General features: G+C 39.7%; 1 protein-coding gene across 1 annotated transcript in view; it reads right to left on the bottom strand.

The window, feature by feature from the left end:
• Positions 1-677: 677 nt before the first annotated feature.
• Positions 678-19,667, bottom strand: part of adamts2a (ADAM metallopeptidase with thrombospondin type 1 motif, 2a) — a 60,915-nt gene continuing 41,925 nt past the window's right edge. Inside the window, exons 6-22 of the mRNA XM_026938717.3 lie at positions 19,243-19,399; positions 18,948-19,053; positions 17,622-17,765; positions 16,778-16,910; positions 15,879-15,992; positions 15,612-15,757; positions 12,942-13,117; positions 11,080-11,213; positions 9,302-9,425; positions 8,806-8,886; positions 8,313-8,476; positions 7,272-7,431; positions 7,045-7,177; positions 6,732-6,939; positions 6,506-6,635; positions 5,622-5,696; positions 678-3,428 (exon numbers count right to left, since the gene is read on the bottom strand). Of these exons, the coding sequence (XP_026794518.3) occupies positions 2,686-3,428; positions 5,622-5,696; positions 6,506-6,635; positions 6,732-6,939; positions 7,045-7,177; positions 7,272-7,431; positions 8,313-8,476; positions 8,806-8,886; positions 9,302-9,425; positions 11,080-11,213; positions 12,942-13,117; positions 15,612-15,757; positions 15,879-15,992; positions 16,778-16,910; positions 17,622-17,765; positions 18,948-19,053; positions 19,243-19,399 (2,928 nt within the window). The 3' untranslated portion in view covers positions 678-2,685. The remainder of the gene's footprint in view (positions 3,429-5,621; positions 5,697-6,505; positions 6,636-6,731; positions 6,940-7,044; positions 7,178-7,271; positions 7,432-8,312; positions 8,477-8,805; positions 8,887-9,301; positions 9,426-11,079; positions 11,214-12,941; positions 13,118-15,611; positions 15,758-15,878; positions 15,993-16,777; positions 16,911-17,621; positions 17,766-18,947; positions 19,054-19,242; positions 19,400-19,667) is intronic.

The raw sequence follows: 19,667 nt of genomic DNA, 5'->3' as shown, positions 1-19,667 counted from the left end.
ATATATAGAGGGAATAAGGAAAATAAAAATAGACAGTCATCACTAGACGTTGCAGAAAAAGCTCATACAATAATAGAAATCATTATGATGAGCAATTTGAGTACGGATGATTCACAGATCCATGATCTCAGAAAAGATCTTCGTGCTAAATACAGAACCCACAATAACGTTAACTTTTGTCAGATTAACAACATACATTTTTTTAATTTCTAAAATGCATGAAAATGGTGAGAGCTGAAATTGGCAACTGTCAGCTAGAAAAATACTTTCCTTGCACTTCTAACAGATGACTGCGTTTTGTTGTTTATACCATTTAATGGCCAAGAATGATGTTTGGATTAGCAAGGAAATAGCAGAGAAATGGAAACAAATATTGGGTTTATGAACAAGACAAAGGAGAAATTGCGAAAGCCTTATAGAGTTGCATTGAGCAAGAAAAATACATTTATATCTATCAAAAAAAAAAAGAAAAAGAAAAAGAAAACACGTTCTTATATCCCACAGCAGACCAGCAGTGCCACCTTATGGATAGAAGACTGAACAAACTCAAGTGTGTTCACAGAATATATCACAGCAACACAACGGTCACTATAACTCTTATTGTGGACTGCTGAAGAAGCCACTTATTTTTCCAATCACTCCTTTAATTCGATTCTCCAAAAACACAACCAGAAGACTTAAAGACTTCGCTTGCAATTTTATTGAAATAATGTATGAAAGAATGCGCGTGCACTCTTGTGTCTTGAAGAGAATGGCTTCAGACAGCATGGACAGTGTCATGTCCGAGGATCAGACGTATTAGACGCTCGTGCCGCATGCACTGGCTTCCACGTAAGCTCAAAGCGCAGTGATAAAACATTCCCAATGAGTCAAAGGCACTTCAATAAATATAAAAAATAAAAATTCATATATACAACACCGATGAGGAGGGTCATATTTGTGCAGGAATTGGATGACAGGATATCCTGTCTGTACAAGATCAAGATGTGTAGATGAATGTGATACAAAATGTTGTGTATGGTGCTACACAATGACATGTTGCTCATAAAACCCAAAAACGATATAATTAAAATAGAAGGTTTTTGGTCCGTCATGCTCACGTTGTAAGAACAGAGAGAAAGCATGAATGGTTTAAAATGCATGCACTATTCCTTAACAGCGTGAAACCTAAATATATATGAAAATGGACTGTGATCAATAACATGAGAAAAAAAAAAAAAACAAGCATTAAATTCGTATCAACCAGAAACCTATTTTACTACTAACAATGGATGTCTTAATGTCATTTCAAAATCTTGAATCCTCCTTGAAATCTGAAAGTGGCTCCTGCTGGAAAAGTAGTGGTTTTACAAACAAAAGATGGGTTATGTATCTGTCATAAATCAGCAACAGAATGTATGTGTTGAAAAAGAAAATGAACAGTATATCATATTGTGCTGGTTAAACCTATAATGAATGAGAAATTTTTGTATTTCTATTTCTTGAAACTTGTTGACTGACACACACACAAACATAAAACGTGCATATAACAGGGTTCTTGCTTTGTCTTGTAGAAAAAGAAAAAAAATTCCAGACTTTTCGAAAGTTTTGTCCAGATTAGTACATTTTCCAGAATGTTCTTGCTAATCTCTAACTGTCATTAGTTGTATCCTAGAAAGGGAAATTCATCAGGGGAGCTGCATTAGTGCAGAAAATGAAAGAGTGTCTGTAGACAACAGATTTTGAGTCTACACTCACCGGTCACTTTAATAGGAACACCTGTGCACCTGCACGTTTATGCAGTTATCCAATCAGCCGATCATGCGGGAAGACTCATGTAGATGCAGGTCAAGAGCTTAATGTTTTTACTGTTCATGCTGACATCAAACAGAATGGTGCGAAAACCAAAAAACATCCAGTGAGCATCAGTTTGCAAAAATGCCTTGTTGATGAGAGATTAGAGGAGAATGGACAGGTTTTGAGCTGACAGGAAGTCTACAGTTACTCCAATAATCACTCTTTACAACCGTGGTGAGCAGAAAAGCATCTCAGCACGCACAGCATGTAGAACCTTGAGGAGGATAGACTACAACAGCAGTTTCCGCCCACAGAACTGCCGGATGACAGATCACTGGATGTTTTTTTTTGTTTTTCGCACCACTCTGTGTAAACTCTAGAGACTGTTGTGCGTGAAAATGGCAGATCATCAGCAGTTTCTGAAATACTCACACACTCACACTCACAATACCAACAACCATGTCACAGTCAGAATCACTGAGATTACATTTTCTCCTCATTTTGATGTTTGCCGTGAACATTAACTGAAGCTCTTGACCTATATCTACCTCATTTTATGCATTGAGCTGCTGCCACGTGATTGGCTGATTGGATAACTGCATGAATGAGCACCTATTAAAGTGGCTGCTGAGTGTATATTTCATATAAATGTTTCCTGTAACTGAACAACCCTGTTTCCAGATTAAACGACTCACTATGACTACATTTATTACAGGATTGTGTGTATTGTGAGAGCAAAAAAGTGCAAAGCGTTCATACGAAAACAGAAACAAATGCAAACAGATAAATGCTCTGGCACTTAACAGCATTCGGACGGTGAATTTACCACAGATGTTATAATACATCTCAGAGACAGAAGTGTTTCCATGACACTGAAAGAAAGAAAGAAAGAAAAAAAACCCCTCCAAATCAGTCTCCAGGTTTCCGTTTGAGTATTTTAAGAAAGTCTTGCCTCCTTTTTTCCTCAAGGAGCTGTTGAATTCTTTTATTCTGCGTTCTCTCTCGGAAGGATACTCGCTTTTTAGGTATAAAGTAGTTCTGAGTGACTTCGTTACCGTTAACAACTTTGTACGAAACATCGATGGAGTTGTTCTCCTTTCTGTCTTCTGGTATATGAAGACTTACTACAGTCGGAAGACTTGTACTAGTAAACCTGGATTGTGTTGACGTTGTAACCAAATTTCCGGTTACTACATATTCAGTGGTGGCTGGTAAAAGTTCCTCGAACCCAGACGTGGACTCTGAGACCTCCTCGATGATATCGACTCTCCAGGGTTCTGTGATTTCCTCCTCGTCGGATGAGGTGCTCGGACCGTCCGTTTCCTCCAGGATGGAGCTGGTGGTGCTGGGAAACGCAGTTCCTCGGCTCAGGCTGAGCGGGTTCAGAGTTGTGGTGTATCTCCAAGGCGTGGAGGTGCTGCTAGGTCTGGAGGTGGAGATGTGGGTGATGGGCTGTGTGGTGTGGAGATGGTGAGAGCGTGGAGATGTGGTGGTGGTGGTGATGGTGGTGGTGTAGGTCAGGTTAAGATTTGAGGTGAAGTTGCTTTCGTTGCAGGATTTGCAGCACATCTGCTTGTAGCCAGGGTTCGAGCAGTATTTACTCAGCACCTCCATACGACAGAAGACTGACTTGTCGCCTTTACAGCGCACTCCTAGAACAAACACACACACACACACACACACACACATGATAAATACAGATTAGAACAAACATTCTGGAATAATAGGAAATTACATGTGCAAGAGAAAGCATCATTTACCAGAAGAAAAGAGGGAGGAAACAGGAATGGGAAAAAAAAAAAAGAAAAAAAGGAATTTTCACGTGCACTCCACTAAACAAATCAGTACTGGAGTCTAAATATTCAACGTTACTTGACCTTTTATTCCTTAATCCTTGTAGATGTGGCTGACAAGAAGCCATATGAATAACACTCGGTCCTTGTCAAATATACACCACGTACAATACAACACATTTTTGTTCGCAGTACAATGTAAACTGTTTAAAAATGTTACATCATTCACAGTTTGGTAAACACTTTGGTTAAACACTTCATCAGACCATCCAAATTTTCGGAAATGTAAATAATAAGACTTCGTCGTAACAAATAAGGAATGGCACATCCCAAGATACATGTGGACAATCATGTCACGGAAACGGCAGAGACGGTGCGATTCAAAGGATCTCAAAACAAGAGCGTTCGTCTGGAATCAAGATTCACCTTCAGCAGGTTACGAGTGGGTCGAATATGCTCCTACGTCGGCCATATTAGCCTGACAGGTTTCATACATGCATCGTTTTTTAATCCAGAACCATCAACAATACATTACAGAGTAAGGCAAGGAGAAAATGTATACGAGTGGTTTTTAAAAGGATGAAATGTGCCTGCGAAGGACTGCTGTTATCCACCGTGCTGGCTGTGAGGTGATATGGACATACTGATAATGTGTAAAACAATCCACGGTCTGTAGGTGATGCTCTTGTATTCCAGGTGTGTGTTTCTAAGCGTGTGTGTGTGTGTGTGTGTGTGTGTGTGTGAGAGATCCATACACAAAAAGAGCTTCTTGACATTCTTGACCTTTCTTACTCTGGGATTTTGAATAACAGACAAAAAAAACCAAAAACCAAGAACGAATACCTCTAGAGAATACCCTGAATATCTCAGTCTGTAGAATCTTCTTGAATGCTAATACTTCACAGGCTATAAATCTTGCTCAGTCATGTCACAAAATATATAGACATCAAGTACAATATAACATTTTTTTTTGTTAATCGCATAAGATGGAAATAATAACAGTCATTAAGGTCATTGAATATATGTATCATCCTATAACTGATATATATTGGAGTCTATAAAATATAGATGTACCACACGTTAGAGAACATTGCATGTGTTACAGACCAACAGTCATGACAGAGCGATAAAAGCATGATGACGTAATTCCTTTAGCTGTAAACATCCGTTGTGGTCCTGGTTAAAAGCGCTTTTCCTCTAGCTGCCCCTTTTTCAAGCTTTCATGGAGACACGGAGCAAAGACGTGTCTCGTAAATCCTGAATAAGGCGTAGGTTCTTCATATAAATGCACAGAATTCTTTTTTTTTTAAAGAAACTATGTGATGAACCATGAGGTATTTGATCGTCCTGTAGATCCAATATGGAGACGAGACATGAAGAAAAGCAGCAGAAAAACAACAGTGAGTTCATCGTAATGTTTCATCGTAACACCCTGCTCTCTTTCCTCGTGGTCTGTAACACGGATTTATCAATTAAACACTATGTTTATATTTAAAAGACTATTCAAGTTAATATGTACAAAAATACAGGATACAATATAACAGTCAAGATGGCCGGGCCTCTTGACCCATACCTTATTTTCTGTGTTTTTTTTTTTAATATATATACTGATTTAAATCATATACTATATGCTTATAATATAATACAAACCACCCCAAAGGGATCACAATCTCCAAAACACCAGACTGTTGTCTCGTATAAAACCTATACAAGAAACCTTCCTAGTCTATGACACAACCGAAAAGGCGCTCATCACTTTATAGCCACCTTCCTCACTGCCCGTAACACCTCGAACCCCTGACCCTTAATGACCTGATTGATTCTGAGCCCAAGTGGGCTATAAGAGGAGGAGAGCCGGGTAAAAACAGCCCCTAAACTCCTTAAAGAGGAGCAAGAGGAGAGGGAGAGATAAGCAGCAGGCTCCAGAGAGCAAGAGCAAGAGCAGTCAAGGCAGAGTGTAGCACAGCCAGAGGGCCAGAGAGAACGCCAGGTGGCAGGCAGGAGCAGGCGCGGTGCACACGGCCGCCTGGCCGCTGGAGAGAGGACGTTTACTTGAGGAGATCTTGGGCGCCGGGAACTCGGGGTCTGCTCTGGAAAGCCACTGGATCAGGAAGTTCCCCTTATCGTCTGTAGAAAGAAAAGGAAGAGAAAGAGAAAGCCAATTAATATGAGGAATTATCATACATGGCCGAGACTGATCATTCAGACATGTGGGATTAGTAAGAGCGGAGTGGTGTGTGGTGTGTCGGAGATTTATTAGTTGCTGATATCATGTTGCTTTTATGTTTTTTAACAAAGAAGATGGAGAATTTAAGCTCTCGGTTCTCTTCTTTTGTTTTTCTTTTTCACAGCTGTTTCCTCTTTACAAGGCATGTGTGGAGGTGTGGGAAAACCCGTCAGATGTTGCTGTACCTGAATTCTGGCCAAAAATGACAAAAAATCGGGTTGTGGTCAAAATTGGGATTTTATGTCCTGTTTATAACAAATTTTGAGAAGTCAAATTGAGTTAAACATAAATACAGTATAGTTCTGACAACAATGTAGGAATTTGTTTTTAAAGTCAATATAAACTTTTAATTTTTTTAAATTAATTTTCTAAACTTTTGACAAAAATTACATTAGGTAGATAAGGAGCTAGTTTAACAAGCGTGATTGCACAACTGGCTGTAGGCTATGAATAAAGACATAGTTTTTTCATGGTTATATTTATCTTATAATAAATATATGTATATATATATATATATATATATATGTATATATATCACATTTTATTACTTAGATTTCTAATTTTCTCTATGAATCGAAAGGTGCTATCTAAATAATATTGTACTTACTTGTTATCAGTATGGTATATACAGTACAGTATATCATTACTATGAAATCATTATTATAATAGTGAATAGTGAATAGTGAGAGAGACGTTTATAGCTACTCACTTGGACATGGCACCAGTTGACATCTCCGGATGTTTTCTGGCTTTGTGTCCTTACAGATGCCGATGGTGTTATCAGCAGTGCTACACATAACCTGCCGCTCCTGGGTTCCATTTCCACATGTGACGGAGCACTGCGAATACACAACAACAAGGAACGTGAAAAAATGACCACAGTCTCTAACATTTATATCAGCCACTTTTTATCTGTCTAAGATGCACAGACTCACCAGGGACCATGGTCCAGTTCTCCACTGAGCAGGACAGAGGTGCCGATTACAGGAGCGCCGGCTCTCGGGCCGATCATCGCCGCAGTATTTGGAGTTGACAGTTTTGTGTGTGCCATCTTCCTGAGGCCTCACACAGCGCACAGGCCGAGTCTGGGTCCCCGTCTTACCACATGACTTACTGCACTCCTCCCAGTCTCCAGTCACCCAACTACGAGACACACACACACACACACTCATATACAGACTTTACCATTCCATCTGTGATGATACTCCTTGTTTGGGCCAAGCTACTCTCCAGGATAGTAATGCTTACATGGGCTCGGAGCACTGTTTCACGTTACAGGCTCGACTGATGGCACGGGGTTTGGGGATGTTGGCGCAGAACGTGCGGTGCACCATTTTGCCATCTGACTTCCTGCGACATCCGAATCGTGTATACTGCTTACCTGCAATGCAGGAAAACACACGGCCACGCAAACTCAGTTCAAGCAGCACTGCTCAAAGACATCTGATTTTTTTTTTTTTTTTACCGTAGCATACCTCCACCACACGGCTTGGAGCAGTGAGACCATTTCTTCAGAGCCCACTCGAAGTACACTATGTCATCCTGAGGTAAGCTGTTCTCCATAGATGATGATGGATCCTCTGGTAGAATGTACTTGTAGGACAGAGTGACTTTAGATGTACCTTGAGACTGGACCTGGGGAAGAAAAAGTGTTAAGAATCTGTTCAGATTCACAAACAGCAAGAAATGGCAGTCCTTTGACAAGTCAAGAATATTTTAATTCTTGACTTAACATTTAATTTTTTATATTTAAAAGAAAAATTAAAATATATATGTAAATGTTTTATATTTTATTCTATATCTGAACATGGGACCCTGGCGGCTAAGGATCCCTCACCGCCCCTGGCTCGGGTTTGATTCCTGGGCAGGGAACCAACCCAGCCACTGGGAGTGTACTCTCAGTGCCAGTCCCAAGCCTGCATAAAATGGGAGGGTTTCGTCAGGAAGGGCATCCGGTGTAAAACCTCTGCCAAATCAAACATGCGGACCAGTGATCTGCTGTGGCGACCCTTAATGGCAGCAGCCGAAAGAATAATAACATTCTATATCTGATCATTTATATCTAAACGTCATCTATATAAAAATATAGAAAAATAGAAAAGACCAGGGGATGCGGGTTCATATTAAAATTGTCAGTGAATTTGTAAGACCTGGGTTTATTTCATAGAAGGTAAAATACAGAGTAATCTTTCTAGGTGCATGCATGCATAGTTGGAAAAATGATGGTCTCTGACGGTAGCAAAATCCCAAAGATATTCCAGTAATAATTACATTGCCCCACCTCCACATGTAAAACTAATCCAATCCAAAAAGGGCTTAAATCCTTAATGTTATGACGATTTGTAAGAACATACAACAGATTTTTTATAACAGTTCTGCCATTATTTTCTGTCATTGTTAAAGAGCACAAGAATTCAACACTGTCAAACTGTTTAAACTCTCCACCATTAATTATTTCCAGTTAAGAAAACACAAACATCACCATCTGGAGTGTTACACACAATCACTCTCATTACCATGATGAGGACTCCGTATCTCAGCGGGCCTGTGGTCTGGACTGTTTCCATGTCATCATTGTTGGTATACTCCCAAAGCACACCTTTCTCGATCACTGATCTGGTCTCAGGAAACTCGCCCTCATTGTTCAGGAATAAGTCGTCGGTGGCTTGGTTCTTCACCGCTAACGAGAAAAAAAAACGCCAACCTTACAGCCACAACTCTCAGTGCACTGTGACTCATGATTTAAAAAAAAAAAATTCAACAAAGAGAAACAAAGATCAGTCTTGGTTAAGTTGTGATTTGGGTGGTTGGAGAAATGGAGATAAATCAACACAATGAGAGGCATTACTTTCCAGACGTCCGGATGTTTCTCAGGCGAGCTGGAATGAATAAAGTTTTCAATGCCAAGAAGAGCCTATCAATAACAAGCAGTGGGAGGCCAAACACTCAAACTCTTGAGTTATGAGTAGGAGACTTTTCAGAATCAATCATTTAGGTGAAGCTTCTTACCCAGAATATGAGGAGATCCTTTAAACTCCTGGATCAGGACATGTCTTGCTCCTCTGGGAATTTCCAGGATCTTCAGGAAACCTGAGTGTTTATTTTAGAAAGTCATCAGGAAGCTACTTATGAGGGAACAGGTCTACAAAACATTCAAGAATGTTTTTGTTGTACCAGAAATGGGCATGCATTAGGAAGTCTAGAAGTTGTTTTCCAGACACAGATCCAGCTAGGAGCTGGAATTACAATGTTAATGGCGCTGCACCATTAAAAGTTAATTCTTTTTATTGGGCTCTGGTTAGTTTTCCATGGTTCTTGGAAAACTAGCTTTAGAGGCAATGTCTACCTTAATGCCAATTAATACAAAAGGAGCTTTAGAAGATTAAACCTTCCAAACCTAGTATATTTTGCAAAGTGTGTTATTAGTGCAAAATCAGTAGCTGGTTGAGGTAATTGTTATGACCCGAAGTAACGTCTCATATGGCCAGACACCCGGAATGCTCACCTGGCTTCCTGGTGCTCCGAGTGAAGTTGCCTTTGACGATCTTGCAGGTGGAGTTGTTCCCTCCACACACACCACACTTATCTTCCTCCAGCTCAGAGGCGATGACATTATCACAGCCCACTTTCTGCACAAACATCAGCGTGGCCATATATAAAGCATAAAGTCCAAAAACAGTCTCCACAGTGCTTTATGAGTGTGTCTTCATAACAAAGAGAATCTAATCTACTACTCTATAGACTAGGCCAGGGGTTCCCTGCCTTCCCTGCTACGCCAACTTTCATTTTGCTGGTTGCTCTTGCCTTCTACAGAAGCCAAATCAAAATTTCCAGGATATTTCATCATTGTTCAAGAAGCAGAGGGCTCACAATCTAGCTGTATCTTAGAGTCCCTAATTTGATGTGTTCCACTGTGTTATTTGTTTAACTAGACTAATGAACTAGGAAAAAACCTGCATTAATCAGCCGTAACACACTCTGAACAGCATTGCAATCACACTAATCAGGAAAAGTTGGATAACTGCGACAGAATCAAAATTGATCTCAACAAGTAGGGAAGGAAAGATAAGAGGGAAGGCACAATGGAAGTAGGAAATGACACCCAACAGACCTTGCTTTTATAGGAAAATAATCCACACCAGGGTAATGTGAGCAGAAGTGGATTATTTTCCATTCCTTTTATACCACAGCAGTTTGCCAGTGATGGCACATTTTAACACAATTAACGAACATCACATCGTCGTTTTTTTTTAAACATTTATATTTAAAGGTAATGTTGTGGAACGTCTGCAAAAATGCTATCACTTACTTTATAGCAGCTATAATAATCATTCCCTCATCAGCCTCTCGTTTTTCTTTCTCTTGAAGTTAATCAGTCAAAAAAAACCACAGCTTGTAAAACTGTAAATCCCAAACCTGACAATTTTCCCATAGCAAAAAAATCTTACTAAATATTCCTAACATCTGACACTGGAGACTCCTTCCATAAATGTTAAATAAACAGCTCCTTATAGAAAGCTTCACCATGTTAGGTTTAGATTATGTGGAGCATCTGCCATATGAGTCCCTGTGAATGAGATGTTACTGTAGAAACGATAACGTATTAGAATGAATGCATTAAAATAAACCTGTGATTTATGTTATAGTTGGAACTAATGACAGAGCTGCTGTTACAGAAAACTAATCCACACTTTCTGACTAGTCAGATTCAGGAATTCAACCATGCTATAGTATAAGAGTTCGCTTATTATTATTAGTATTATTATTATTATTATTATTTTCCCAGTAGCCAAAGAGTTGAAAGCCTTTTGTAACACAAAAGCAAACACACTTTTCCAAGATTAATAAAAAGGAATATAAATAAGTAGTGTCCTCCATGTGTTTTGCAGTTTAATGGGTTTGGTTTTTGGTTTTTTTGGTTTGTTTTTTTTTTATGTAGTTTGTCTGTATTTGTGATCATCAGATAAAGAAATGCCAAATGTTGCTGCCAAAAAATCATTAAATGCAGCCCAAAATCATTAAAGCACTTAAGTGCATACTCTTGACTCAACTAGCATTAATGCCTCCACCCCGGCCACCTTTGCCAAATTACTCCTACGCTTTTGGAAATATGAGACTAAAAGAGAACCAGGGAGGAGCCAAGGATAGCCAGCTGAGATTTATTCTATTAGGTCTGACATTCTTCATTTGATAGCACTGGAGGGGATGCATTCCAGTGATGGAATGAGTGTCTGCGGTCTGTGTGTGTGTGTGTGTGTGTGTGTGTGTTTATGTGTGGGTTACCTCGCACTCTCCTCTCACACACACGCTGTAGGGATCCTTATAGGAGCAGCGCGTGCCATCGTGTACCATCCTCTTCATGGGGACCACATCTCCTATTTCTTTAGATTGGCAATAGAGGTTGCATCGCTCCTCAGCTACAAGAAAACACACACACACACACACACACATACATGGAGAGGAAAGTGTCTTTAGACATGGTGGAATATAGAAATAGGAGTATAGAAACCACTTTTTAGCTTGAAACTCGCTAAGGAGGTTAGCTAACCTCTGTCACTCAAAATTAGACTCAGAGACACCCTGAAAACAGGTAACCTGCCTCAAACCCACCTCGTTAACAGCAGTACAGTAAAAACAGCACCATTCTGTGGATATGAAAGGGTATAGCTAACCACTGGCTACCTAAATTCCATCTAATACAAGAGCAGTCTCATCCTGATGGAAAAACGGAGATGTCATTGCTCCCTAATAGCATTTCCATTTGTCTAAAAACTGTTCCATTTAACGTTCACTCCTTCCGTTCCCAAAGTTAGAGCCTAATATTTGTCTTGCATTCCCATCACCTTGCACAGATATTCAATTCCAATCCAGGAACCATCCCTCGGACAGGAATAATAATAATGACTCAACCAAATCAAACAGTTATCTTAACCCATAATTCGAGTGGCAGAAACAGCCAAGCGCAGTTGTTCACAATTCTAGGCAGTGTTACTCTTACAGCATCATAAGAGGGCCTTTGTTCAGACAGACAGACAGACAGACAGACAGACAGATTCCTTCTTCCTTTTCACTTCTGAACTTCTGTTGCCTTGGTATTGCCCATTATGTAACAAAGTATTGATGTCGGCTCAGTATGAAATTCTCCAGACTTCCCAAAGGACAAGAACCCAAGCTTTAAAGAGCCAATCGAGCTTGTAGTCTTTGTTCATCACAAAGGACTCTTTTCTCTATGTTATGTAGAAATATGCCTGACAAACTAAACACTCTGAACTGCATTCTGACTTGCTGAGATCATATTTTCTAGGATATGTTAAAACGCTGTAATTAAACAGAACAAGTTAATGGTACGTGGAGCACATCAGGAATGCACGTATCATGCATTTCTCAGTCCATGTCCACACAAACACAGATTTCAGGACAATAAAGAAAAGCTGGCACAGGCTCATCGAAACTGGACAGCTGAAGACTGGAAAAAGACTAGGCAACATTTTTTCCAGTCTTCAACTGTCCGATTTCATTGAGCCTGTGCCCACTGTAACCTCAGATTTCTGTTCCTGGCTGACAGGAATGGAACATGATGTGGTGTTCAGCTGCTGTAGCCCATCTGCTTCAAGGTTCGCCATATTGTGCATTCTGAGATACTTTTCTGCTCACCACAGTTGTAAAGAGTGGCTGTTTGAGTTACCATAGATTTTCTTTCAGCTTAAACCAGTCTGGCTGTTCTTCTCTGACATTTCTCATCAACAAGGTGTTTCCACCCGCAGAACTTTCTCTCCGTGGATGTTTTTTGTTTTTCGCACCATAAACTCTAGAGACTGTTGTGTGTGAAAATCCCAGGAGATCAGCAGTTTCTAAAAAAAAATTCAACCCACCAACAACCATGCTATGGTCCAAATTTTTCCCCATTCTGATATTTCATGTGAATATGAACATGAAGCTCTTGACCTGTATCTGTATGATGTTATGCACAACATTACTGCCACGTGATTGGCTAACTGAAAAATTGCATCAATGAGCAGAGGTACAGGTGTTCCTATTAAAGTTGCCAGTGAATGTAGTCCAAACATATATCTGCAATACAACAAGCATTCCCCCCAACAATATATCATAACCATCATTTGATATAATCTGATGTCCTAACTCACGGTCAGGATGTTCATATGGCAGCCACTGGTGCTTGGCCCCCTGGTGCTCTAAATGTGGATCCCACATCTTGCACTGCTCCTCTCGGAAATCGGCAAGATCCTTGGCACACTCCTCAGTGTTACACAGCTGGAACTCATAGTTATTTCCATAGCATGTGCGCCCACCATTGGCCGGGCTGAGAGAGAGAGCAAAGAGTCATATAAGGTGTGACATACCCACAAAAACAACATAAAGCCTTTACAAGATTTTAGATCAGTAACATCTGATCTACTTTTGTCAAGTGCAATAACAATTTCTTAACAGTTTCACAACCAAGATAAAAATATCCCAACTGGCCCTCTACTTTAATTACCAGTGGTGAGCCTTGCATTATAAACGTAGGTCTCCATTTAGAGTCTATGTCTAAGGTAATTTTTAAATTGATAGATCACAGCGTGGACATTATACACTACAGAGCTTCAATACGCAACTGCTATAAAATGAAATTCATTCAATTTATTTATATAGCACATTATATTTATATAGCACTTATAACAATAGACGTTACAAAGCAGCTTGACAGAAATCCGGATGTAGATTTAGTGATGAGCAAGTAAAGCTATTGAGCAAGGCAGAGGTGATGGTGGTAAGGAAAAACTCCCTGAGATGATGTGAGGAGGAAACCTTGAGAGGGACTAAACTCAAAACAGAATCCATCCTCTTCTGGGTGACACGGGATAGTGCGATTACGAGAAATTACACTTCCACAATTATATACTTTATAGTCAATCAAGTTGAATGGACATCCAAATGAAGTTATCTACTGAAGAATGGCTAGAGGAACACATTAACAAAAATGTTTTTACACATTTTAACATGATGTTAAACCTGTTGCATGATGTTACATCAGGCTAAATAAAACTATGATAAGCCATTTCTTATATTATGTAGAAATGTGAAAAAAGCAGGGTTACACAATGCTAAATTTTCTTATTCAGCCAACTCTATTTATCTTTATTTTTTTAGATACACAGATAGTCGATCCAAATTTGACTAGAATCCATCTGAAGGGACATACGCTAACATTGCTAGCATGGCTCCTTGAGTCTCATAGCTTGGGCATGGCAGCAGGCTGTGTGTTAAGAGTGGCTACATAAATCAAGGCCAGTAAATCGTTAGGTTACTGCTTGTGCTCGTATTCAGTGACATTTCTTTGCCATCCAGAAGGCTAGATTGACATGAGTGCTTGATTCTAGTGTCACTTCCAAGGTTGGTGGATAATCAGATGTGAAAGGCTTTCTGAAATGCTAACCAATGTCCACCTCTTTTACCTATTTGTCACTAGCTACTACAGTGAAATAAGACCACAGTATATGCACATGTGATTATTAGTTTGCAGAAATCCTTATGCCTTGTCTGATTGCCTACAATAAGGGGGTCCAAACTATAACCTGTAGGACATTTGCAGCCATTTTGGAAACAGCAAACAAATTAATGGTGGCCAACTATTAAGAAAGCTGGGTTTTGCTATAACTTGCCCCAAACCTTTCCCACACTCCAAAATTTAACGATGTTAATTTTACACGTTAATTATACATTAATATTACCAAGATTTAAGTTTGACTCACAGCATCAACTAAACAACAAATAGAAACAGAATGCAGAAGATTTCAGTCACGTCCACAAAATGAATATTTCTGAGAGAAGTGTGGCTGTTTAATTTGTCAGGAATCAGTTTCTCTAATAAAGGAATACAATATAATATTAATGGACAATATGAACCCAAATGTCATGCACTGGTGCAGAAAGAGAACAGAATGTGAAACAGCTGGATGCTAGCCTGTTACTTAGTGCTAACCAAGTGTAAAAAAATGCTACAAGGACTAGCTGAACTTGTAGTCCAGAATGGAAAATCATTTGCAGAAGACTTTATAAAGAAGTGCCTCATGAAATCCATCGCTATAATGTGCCTGGAAAAGATGCGAGAGTTTAACAAGATTAGATTGTAAGAAACACAGCTGCTTGGCAAATCTAAGATTTGTCAACCAAGTATGAGGCAAGGCACATGCATTTGATCCAATTTTTATCCAATTTTGTGTGATGACAGCAGTGATGCCACAGACACAAGCTCAGCATGCCACCAGCTGCTCCCACTTCCAGAATTCTACAGGAGCTTGGAAAAATCCAGATTTCCACTAATGAGGTGCCACGCCGAAAGAACATACAGTTTGTTCGGCTCCACATACAGTATACATGTGAGCAAACATTTTGTCTAATTAGGCTGAACAGGAACCGACTGAGATCCAAGATAACTGACAGACACCTTTACGACGTGCTTGGAATCTCCACAACAAGACTTTCACCTACTGACTTGACAGCAATTCTTCAGTTCCAGGCACAATCTTACAGTTCCCATTAGAATGATCAACTAGTGAGTGAAATCTACAAAATCTTTACTTACACAAAGTCAAGCATTCAAGCAGAAATCATTTAAAATGCACCTATTCCATATTTATTTCTCAATCTGTCCCCCAACAGCAAAAAACAAAACATCTGGACACCTCTGTCCTACAAGACCCTTCAGGTTCCCCTTTGCACTACATAATGAATAGTGTAAACAGTTCCATCTGTGCGCTTCTGTGGGAGTCCTGAGTGCAAAAGCAGGCAGCGGTGTGAAAGTGTATACTAACATGGGATTGTCACACTGGCGGGTGCGGAAACGGACGCCTCCTCCACAGGTACGTGAGCAGGAGCCAAACTTAGTCCACTGCCCCCAGTGTCCATCCTGCCTGAGGATGTCCGACGTCAGCTTGATACAGTGACCCTTAAAGCAGTTCTGCAGAGAAAAGAGTAAGAGGGTAATTGGACATGTTTATAAACTATGGTTAAGCTAAGGCTCCGTAACTGCTGAAGTGCTTTCCTTAGCATTTGAAGTATATACTGCTAATATCTGCTACCTTTCCTGCAGCACACTTGGTGCCGTCAATGGGAGGGCCTTTTTTGGTCTTGCAGAAGAACGGGTTCTCAGGATGGCTGCACCACAGCTGCTTGCACGGGTCGTAGGTGCTGTACTAAAAGAAACAGTCATGCTCGCAATCACACATGCAGCTTGCAAGGCTAGAATACAACCAGGACAGAATAATACACAACCAGACCTAACTCTGAAGAGGAATCATGTCTAGTCCTACTGTAAACTTTCAGAAATCATGAAATGGTTCCACACTGCTAACGTTTTTCACTATTGGCCTGCTGTTCAAATTGTTTGAACGCATCGGCCCTTAAACAAACTATGTTTTTAATCTTATTGAATTTTTTTTTTTTGTGAAAATTCTTTTTTCTTAACCAAAAGTGCCATTTCAATTGTAAATATTCATAAATATTAAATATAAAATCATAAATAATAAATATTTATCTGATTCAACTCCATACTTGTCTAATGTTAGCTATTTCGCAAATGCATCGTTAAATCTTATACCATTTCAGAAAAAAAAAATCGAGTTGAGGCAAGCGTAATGATCAAAATAGTACTAATGTGAGACTGGGGGAAGGGGGCGTGGCTTCCAGGGGTGTCAGTTAATATCAGTGAGTTCAAAACACCTCCACAACTGTCAATTAATACGGTGACTGGTTGTGCTCCTGTGAGTGTGTAATAGTTTTATGCCTAGGATGAGAGCTCATGCTATAAATGCTCAACACAATGATTTTATAATCGTAGTAGAATTTTTTAACACTCCCATTCAATATTCACTTAGTAATACTGTTCACGAGTGCAGCAAAAGATTAATAGTTGGGAAGAATAAGTGTCAGTCTGGTCATATGTTTGACTGTGGGTGTCAGCGTGATGTGTCTCACTCACCGCTGTGCACATCATGTAACCCATGCCAAAGTCAAAGCGACATTGCTCGTTCATGGAGTAATGAAGACCGGGTAGCTGAGGCAGGGACGGCCACTCGTGATCGAAGGGGTCATCACGCAGACAGTCGTAGGTACTGCAGGAAACACACCATCATGCTGAGCTTTCTAATTAATAAATACATGTCCAATGACTCTCTTAATCTCCTGGCTTATGATTCAGTTATTCACCTAAATGCATATTATTCAGTAAGATACTATGTGAAATTAATAAGAAAGGTATGAAATTATGAGAGTGACTGTAAGGCCCTGCGAGTTAAAAGGGTTAATACATGCGTCAAGATATTTTAGAAAAGTCAATCACTAATTAAGTATTCATGTTTTTTTTTTTTAAATGTATGATAGTATTAAGTGAGAAGTATTACGTGTATGTTTTTTTGGTATCAGAGCATTTTTTTTTAAAAAAGTACGACTAAATGAGCAAATTATCAGACCAATTACCCGATACAAGTATCAGTATTGGTGCAGCTCTAGTGTTAAGTCATGGTGAGAATCCAAGAAATACAATCTTCTTGGATTTCTGCCACTAAACCTTTCCTTTCTTTCACTTTCCTATTCTTGCTTTCTGTAAATTCCCATAACTCTCTTTTACTGCCATTTCCTCTTTCTGCATCCTTGTACACAGACCCACAGTCTGCTTTCCAGCTTCCTAAAACTTAATGGCCACCTTGAAACCAAACTTAACGGCTTATTGTCGACACCTACATATTATCCTCCGAGTTCTGTGAGCAGTAAACTGAAGGGATGGGCTGTAATCTAATGGCTGTACAGTGCGAGTGGAGTCTCACTTGAGGTATTTGCTGAGCTCTTGCTGGCTGCAGCGGGACCAGTGGAAGCGGTGGAAGGCCGCCTGCACCAGCGGAGCCATGATGCTTCCCATCGGCACCTCGTCTCCGCACTCATTACCCTGTCCGTCATGTTCCATCCCTAATCTGACCATTCCATAACACACACACACGCACAAACATACACTTAGTCTGCACACATTCGAACACTTAATTCAATCTAACATGCATTCTCTCGACTAACACATTTAACCCCGGAATTATTGGCACCCTTCAAGAGACATGGAAAGCATGATTATAATGTACATTACACATATTGATTCAATTTTTCCATTCCATTCAAGTGGAGAACCTGTTTACTTTTTCCTTCTAACATAAACCTTTCTCACAAAAATGTCTCTTTAATAATACATTCTGCCAGAATTATTGACACCCCAAAGATTAGAAGACTGCTCTTAGGCTCCATGTACTATATTGATGCATTTGACCATTTCTTGTGTCCCCAATGTATAGTGCTGCATTCGACTAAAGGTTACAACTTCAATTTCTGACCTGACTAGAAAAAAACAAAGAAAACACCCCCTCGATTTGGAACTCCTACTCAGAAACTTAGGATGGTCTCCGAGTTCAGCAAGTGACGTCAAATCAACATGGCTGCTCACAACATTAACAGTAAACAAAGTAGCAATTCTTACCTTTAAATGAGTTTTGCTGTAAATACCAGTATTTGCTTTAGATCAATCAACATACAGACGTATTTGCTTGTGAACTCTATAACACTATACTGTATACAGTATTTCACTGTTTTGAGGAAGTCACTCCTTATAGTAAGCTGGCTAGCTTGTCGCTAACAAAATAGAAATATGTAGGCATCCAATTTTCCCCCCACTTTATAGTTTGAATGCACAGAGGTCGAAAATGACGTAATTCATTATTCCGAATTCACACTTCTGAGGTAAGTTGAATGCGGCATAAATATAAGGATGGTGAGGGGGCAAAAAGAATGCAAAGATCAGTTTTAAGAAACTGCACAGTTTTGTTTGTATCTGAAAGATGCAAATCACCTATTAAAAACTGACACAGGAGTTCTCTCAGCTTACACCCCTAATTTGAGCTTGATTTGATGCTGAAAAGCCTTGTAAATTATTCTTAAACATAAAAAAGGCTTTAAAATCTTAAAATTGGGGCTGCCTGTTGGGGCTGCCTTAGGTTGAGTTACTTTGAGCCTTAAGATTTCTTGTGAATATGATCTCTGATGTCCAGAGCTTTACGAAAGAAAAAACAAAAAAGCTTTGTATGTGGGTGCGATTGGGATTTTGCGTTTCTCACACGTGTCCTGTCTCATGAGCCACCACAAAAGCAGACGAGAAACCATCCTCATGATTCAGAGTGCAGCTCCTCACTGGGTGACACATGCCTGTCACTGGAGCGTAACCTATACACACACACACACACATAAACAAATAGATAAAGAAAGAGAAAAAAAACAAGTAAGACACTATAGGGACTGTATACATTACACACTGACTGTATATACAGTATATACTATATAAGTGAATATACGTATGATGCATATTGGCTATACTGTGTTTGTTTTGGGGTGTGCTGTATCAAGCAGTAATACCCTGCATGCCCGTCGGTCCAAACTCTTGTCTGGTAAGGAAGATGGCATGATCGTGATACTCTGCATCGTTCTCGTCCTCTTTCTGTTGCAGAAAAGCCCAGCGACACACATTCTCCAGACTCTGAGATGGGTTCCCTAGCTCAATCAGTCCCATGGACTAAAAATAGTGAACACAGAACCAGGGTTAGCACCGCAGCAGTATATTCACTATGCTTTTAAACAGCGAAAAATCTATAATATGATAATATGATAATGTAATCAATAATAATGTAACTAGGTGGTTTTAGTGAAGATCTAATCAACCGGTATTGTAATGGAGAATAGCAATTGCTCTAGGCTCATAAAGAGTCTGTTTGAATCAAAACCTGGTCCGTTTTTCCTCCTCGATGCAGTTTGTTTAGTCTCTGTTAGCTCTGCACTTGCAC

The sequence above is a fragment of the Pangasianodon hypophthalmus genome, chromosome 15, assembly GCF_027358585.1.
Source record: "Pangasianodon hypophthalmus isolate fPanHyp1 chromosome 15, fPanHyp1.pri, whole genome shotgun sequence".
NCBI lineage: Eukaryota > Metazoa > Chordata > Actinopteri > Siluriformes > Pangasiidae > Pangasianodon > Pangasianodon hypophthalmus.
This window is presented reverse-complemented; position numbering and strand designations above follow the sequence as displayed.